At 41.7% G+C, this 6411-nt stretch overlaps 1 protein-coding gene across 1 annotated transcript in view; it reads right to left on the bottom strand.

Annotated features, from left to right (window-relative positions):
- Positions 1 to 5497, bottom strand: part of LOC104628001 (amine oxidase [flavin-containing] B-like) — a gene marked incomplete at its 5' end in the record, with an annotated part of 13311 nt that extends 7814 nt beyond the window's left edge. The window contains 4 exons of the mRNA XM_010296426.1: positions 2094 to 2147; positions 2954 to 3050; positions 4533 to 4692; positions 5348 to 5497. Coding sequence (XP_010294728.1) covers positions 2094 to 2147; positions 2954 to 3050; positions 4533 to 4692; positions 5348 to 5497 — 461 coding nt within the window. The remainder of the gene's footprint in view (positions 1 to 2093; positions 2148 to 2953; positions 3051 to 4532; positions 4693 to 5347) is intronic.
- Between the last annotated feature and the right edge of the window lie 914 nt (positions 5498 to 6411).

Genomic DNA, 6411 nt, shown 5'->3' with positions numbered 1-6411 from the left:
AGCTCTTGCCCTGGCCTTTTCTTCCACGGCAGCGTGCGGTGCCATCACCTTCATCGCACAGCTGTGAAAGGTAGGGCACAACCTAACCACTGTAATTACTCATTGGCACCTGGCCTAAGAAGACCAGCTGGAAGGCAGCACTGAGTTTTACTCCCTTCAGTCTGGCTTAGGTTGTAAAACAGTGTCCATCCCCTCCCACAGCCACTGTTCCCAGACATGATTTAGGATAGGTGCCACGGACTCTACATGCTACTCTTCATATCCAAGGATTACGGAAAAACTTTACCCTGTCATCAGTGTGATAAAGGGAGAGCCCAGCTTCTGTTGGTAGGCGAGCACGGCACCTCAGCCAGACGCATCCTCCGTAGGGTGCCACAAGAAGCCTTTCCTCAGAAGAGATCCCTCCCTGCAAACACCATAGCCCCCATCTAAATGACGCAAACTGGTCGCGCCCTGAGTGTACACTGGGAGAAGGTCCGGGTCCACGCTCTGCCTTCTGGACCCCAATTTCCACTGGAAGGAGACTCGTGCTCATGGGCAGGAGAGGAGCTGCAGTGCAGCTCAGTGGCTTCCTGCCTTGGCTGGCTGTGGCCAGGACTGTGGCAGCCAGAGGTGCCCCCGCACCAGGGTACGTCTACCAGCTACCAGCCCAACCATATTTCTTAAGCATTCTTTACCAAAGCAAAGTCCTTCCTGGTCTAAGGCTTATTCCTCAAAAGACAAGAGTTCAAAATCTTTCTGTTTAAAACTTGGCTGTAGGCAGCAGCAGTCAGGTAACTGTGCTAATGCTTTTAACGCCCAGGGGAAAGCAACGTTTTCTTCATGGTGCCTTGCAAAAAGCCAGGACAGCCCTTCATTTCACAGAAAGAGAAGCTGTTCTCAAATACGGCAAATGCTCAGTTGTATCTAGTATATTGACACACAGCATAAGACACCATTTAGTGTTTATGGTGGCTTAAAATGCTGGGCACACTGGATTTCAGAATACCTATGCTACTTTTATTGTCAGTCACCTGCTGGGGGTCTGTCTCAAAGCCTGAGTGCTAAGGAAAAGGCTGCCTTGTCCATTCCTGCCAAAATTAAAAGTAGTCTATGGTACCAGGCTATCATTTGAAGAGACTGGGACATTAACAGCCCCATTTAGACCCATCATCCACAGACTGCCAGACTACCTGCAAAGCTAATCAGAGATGACTATATCTTCTCCAGTTAGACTTCCTGTAAAAATGTTTACTTGGACACAGTACTCCTTGTGGCATGCTTTAGAAACAAATGTATTTTCTCCATATCAAAATAAGGTTCTTCTCATATTCACGCCCTCTACTTGTAGCTTTAATTTGATCAGATACTGTGAATCTGGAAAAAAATCATTACTTTGTAAATTCTATTTTAGTACTAAACCAAAGTGCACTACTGTATGCAGAGATTTGGTTCAAGACGACAGTAAAAAAGACCTTCATCTGTGCCTGAAGGGCACTTTTTTCCCTTAAGTGACAGTGGAGAGCTGGAGGCAGCTTTTTGACCCCCTCATGGTGCTGAGGTCTCGTTCATGGCAGCTACAGCAGCTTCAAGGCTGCACTAAGTTACAGACACGGAAAGGACCCTCCAGGCTGATTGGGGCAGGGCGAGGAGAAGGAATCAAGCACAGTGGCCAAACCTGTCTCTTCTGAGAAGCTTTCAAAGAGGTCGGTGCACTTGCAGGAAGCCAGAGAGGTAGCAGTGCAGGGAGATGAGGCTGGCCCTGTACCCCTTCCAGTGAGGGCAGCAGAATGTCTACACTACTTTCATATCCAGCAGCTTAGAGCAGTTCTTTTGCTACAGTCACGTAAGCAGAGCAACCCTGCTGGAAAATGAGAACCGGGACCAGAAGGTTTCTAAAGGGCAGGGGCTAGCTACCACATCTGCTGATGGTTTGTGGGAATTCTGTGGGGCCCTCATCCAAAACCAAGTAAGAGATCTTCCTCCTTAGTGACATGCCTGCCTACAAGGTTACAGACAACTTCCTCCAAACTGGGGCATTTTTTTCCTGCTCTGGTCATTTATAACAAAATTTTGACTCAGATTCCACATAGATCTCCAGTATTTGTACTTACCTTTCTTCTTTTGTGAGACCTGTCAGTCTTCTACACTTCCGAGCAAGAATGAAGCTGTAGGAAGACCACAAACAATTTACTTCCATTATGTTACTACACTTCCTGCATTATTTAAAATGCCAATACTTTATGATGGGATGCTGTGATTCACAGTATTAGCTTTCAGGTATCTATCCAAAATGTCCATTTCACCTCTCTGCATAATGTTATATGCTCTGCCTGCTGCTTGCAGGACTCACTGTGGAAGGAACCACTCTGAGATTCAGGTTAGAATAATTATATGACCTGTCTCCCAATGAGACAATCTCCCCTTAATTTTATACAGCAGTGGGCGCAGGCATATAGCAACAAGAGGTGAAGCCTGTAATTGAACTGGAAATTACTGTTTAATAAGCTTTTAAGACTGATCATTCTCTCCGGCTGTTAAAAAAAAAAAACAAAAAAAACCAAAAAACCCCAGAACAAACCAAAATATAATTCTAGAAAACAAATTTTCATTTAAAGAACTGGAAGACTTGAGGGAGGCAAAATGTTTGGAGAAAACTTTACATTTCTGCGATCCCTCCCTTTTTGATTCTTCTTCCTTTCCTCTTCTCCAATTTTGTACTTTGACACACAAAAAGGCAAAAGATGACAGTGAGAAAACCAAGAAAAACAGATTTCATTTTTTTTTAAATCAGCAGTTAAGTCACAGACAGAACTTTTTCTGAAAAAAAAAAATAATCACCACACACTGAGAAACTCAACCCTTTAACTATTTTAAAGTATTTCCCTTCAAAAGTAGCAGGTTTTCTGTTTTAATTGTTGCCTCTAAGAGAAAATTAAAAAAGCATCAACTAGACACTTTCTTTGTCTCTTACCCTATTATGGCAGGAAAACTGCCATCAGGCTTAGTATCGTCAAGGGTTAAACCAATTGCAGCATCTTCATCTTCAATGATCATGGTACCACAATACCCTGTTAAGCACAAGGTGGAAAAGGAAAAAAAAAAAAGAAAAGAAAAGAAAAAAGGTTAGGATCCATGTATCCAAACACAGGAATGAGCTTCCAAGAAGTTGTGAAATACTCAGAACGTGACTGGAAAAAGCCCTAAACAACCTGATCTAAATTCACCCTGCTTTGAGCAAGATGACTAGATGACATCCAGAGGTCATGGGACTAGATGACATCCAGAGGCCCCTCCCAATCTCTATCATTCCCCGATTCTATGATTCTAATTCAGGGACATATGAAAACAAAGGAAAGGAGAATAAAACACACAAGTAAAGTGACCCCCATCAAATGACAAAGATAAGCACACAGGCCCCTTGCTGATCTGCAAGGCAGTGTAGTGTAGTGTTTGCGTGAGTCAGAAGTGCTATATCCTCTCTAGAAAAGAAAGCTTAGATCTGAGATGTGCTGACAATTAACAATCCATTTCAAGCATCTTTAAACCAGAAAGTCAATAAAGGAATCTCCTATTGTTGAATTCATTATAGAAAAATAAAGTATTCTGCAATCCAGTTAGCAAGGCAATTATTAATTGCACGGAAACAGATTCCTCTCAGATACTGAAGATGTTCAAGTGCCTCTACCACAGTAGTTTCCACATATGACATTTATGTCTGACAGGAGATATTCGTTCATTGTTTTGAAAACACAATTGTTCTTAAAAGAAGGGTTTGAAGAAAATAGTTTGTTCTTAAAAGAAGAACAATGGCGTTAGCAAAGCACAGTACGCAAACTATGGGTTCTATCAGGAAATAGGAGTCACTTCTTGCCAATCCATCCCAAACCTAATAGCTAGAATAGCCAGGATCCAGAACTCTTAAAATCATTCACAAAGATGAAGGGTGGATGACATTTGTAGACAAACACAGATGTGGACTCATTACAACCAGTGATGAGAAATAGGTGCTATTACATTGCAGCTTGTCTTAAATTCGGTAAGTTCTAAAAGAGAGCTGTGGAGTCACGATGGAAGTACTCAGCATGTAAAGGGAGTCCAGGATGACTAGCCCAGATGAGGATGTTTATATGAGGACACCTTCAATTAATCCTGCCCAGTGCATTCAGAAGGCAGAATTTTTGCAAGCTGATAAATGATGGGATAAAACCTCTTTCCATCACACATCACTTATACCTTTACATTACTTTACAAGTGGGAGATTCATCACATACCCAGGTGCCACTGAACGAAAAGGGAGGACAACAAAGAACAACATAAGCAGCAGGCATGAGTTCTCCCTTCATGCCTACCTCCTTCTTTTTATTCCCCCATCCACCCTCTCTTCCCAACTGATCTCTCAAGTTTCTCAAACAGGGGAAGGCAAGAATGGCATAGAAGTGTATTAAGTCTCCTTCTAAGGTCCAACACCCTCTCAACACAAAGTCTACTCCATTATCATGTACCCTCTTCCCTCTCTGTCACTATTATTCCTTTCAACTAAAATGTAATACCCTTCTTCCTCCAGAAAGTTTCCTTATAGTACACAATGCACTTGATGACTGAGCCCATGGGGATTCGGTTGATGAGCTGGTTTCTCATTGAGGGCAAAGGTGGGTTGAAATGAATCTTCAAACCAAGAGCTGGGGGAATGGCACTGATCACATACTTGCCCTGGAAAAGAAATTATACATAAGCCAAATACATTCTCCACTACTTCATCCTAATTATATTGCTCTAATGATCTTGGTAGACATCTGGGGAGGCTGCAGGGTGTATCTTCTGAAGCAATTCTGCCGTTTAGCATAAGAATTGCAAAACTGAACCCTCACAAAATCCTGCTTGTTAAACAACAAGCAAGCATTATATAAACAGCCATCTGTTCGAATGATGGGCAGCTGCTCTTTACCCAGTGCTTTTTAAAAAAAAAAAAAAAAAAAAGCTGTGTTGTAAGAGTCCATTAGTCTCCCTTCCATCTGGACTCCTCCATTACAACCTGGAAGCAAAGCCTGCAATGTTTTTCACAGAAAGCTTATTACAAAGCTATGTTTTTGTGCTCATCTTACAATTATCCTTTAATTCGCAAGGTAACAACACAAAGAAGAGATGTTAGCAAAGGAAGAGCCTGAATACACGCTTTGCTTTTCAGGCATCACTTCAAAGCTCTATCATTGCTATTACTTCGGGACAATCAGAAAGTGTGATTTTCTGTCAGAGTCACTTAAACCTCTGTAAAATTTTTGGTACAGGATTTCGGAAAAAGGAAAAGCAAAAGGCTTTCTAGCCATCCCAGCACAAACAGTTGCTTAAATGTTAGAGGTTTGATTACCTCATATAGTTCATGATCTAAGGTTTCCACTATGACATTTTCACCCGACTGGTCGATGCGGACGACGGGCTTCCTCAGCTTCACCCGGCCTCCCAGGCGCTCCATTATTTTCTCACTGATCTGGCCAGAGCCCCCAACAAACTTCCTCTCCTGAAACACAGGAAACAATAACTCAGCAAAGCGGACTCAGCACAGCGCTGCTCATGAAGTCTGTATCATGACAAACATTTTGCTTGGCATTCAAAACAAACCCCATTCTCTGCTGCTATCAAAACTGTTTTGGGAAGTTTGGCAGCCTCACCTGGAAAACTTATCCACAATACTTTCTCCCTCACTGAACTCAAGTACTTCCCATACTTGACCACCAGCCAAAGCATGAGAAAATGCCTTCTGATGTGGTCTCTAAATGGATTCCACAGGCCTGTGTGAATCAGCAAGATTTCTGAAAAGCATGTAAACTTTTAAAAACTTTCCTGAGCTCACTCTTATCCCTGCAGAGGTCTGTGTATCAGAAGTAGGAACCTTGTTCCTCATAATAAATAACAAGGTATAAGAAGTGACACAGCTCACTCCAAAAAAGTCTCCTGCATATAATCCAACCTAACTTAAACTCAAACCACCTCTGACATAATACAAAATTCAAATAATATTGTATTCAATGTACTTGCAGTTAAATTATCTAAAATTATTGCTCATCTATGCATATTTATGCATTTTAGCATGTTTTAATGTATTTGTATTTCAGTTATTTATTTATGATTAAATAATTTGCAGTTCTAAAAATATAATTCTAATACAATTAGTAAAATTTGCAGTTCTCAAGTAGAAGACCATTTTTAGAGTCTTTATTTTCTTGAAATGCAGAAGCAGCATTAATGTACCAGATTGCAAACATTTCAGAGCAATACCATATTTAAGCAGGGGTGTTCATTTTCACAGAATCACAGAATCATTAAGGTTGGAAAGGACCTTCAAGATCAAGTCCAACTGTTAACCCAACACCCCCATGTCCCCTCAACCATGTCCCGAAGCACTACATCCACAAGTTTTTTGAACACTTCCAG

Source organism: Phaethon lepturus, unplaced genomic scaffold (assembly GCF_000687285.1).
Source record: "Phaethon lepturus isolate BGI_N335 unplaced genomic scaffold, ASM68728v1 scaffold29791, whole genome shotgun sequence".
NCBI lineage: Eukaryota > Metazoa > Chordata > Aves > Phaethontiformes > Phaethontidae > Phaethon > Phaethon lepturus.
Note: the sequence above shows the minus strand (reverse complement) of the source record. Positions and strands in the feature narration are given on the sequence as shown.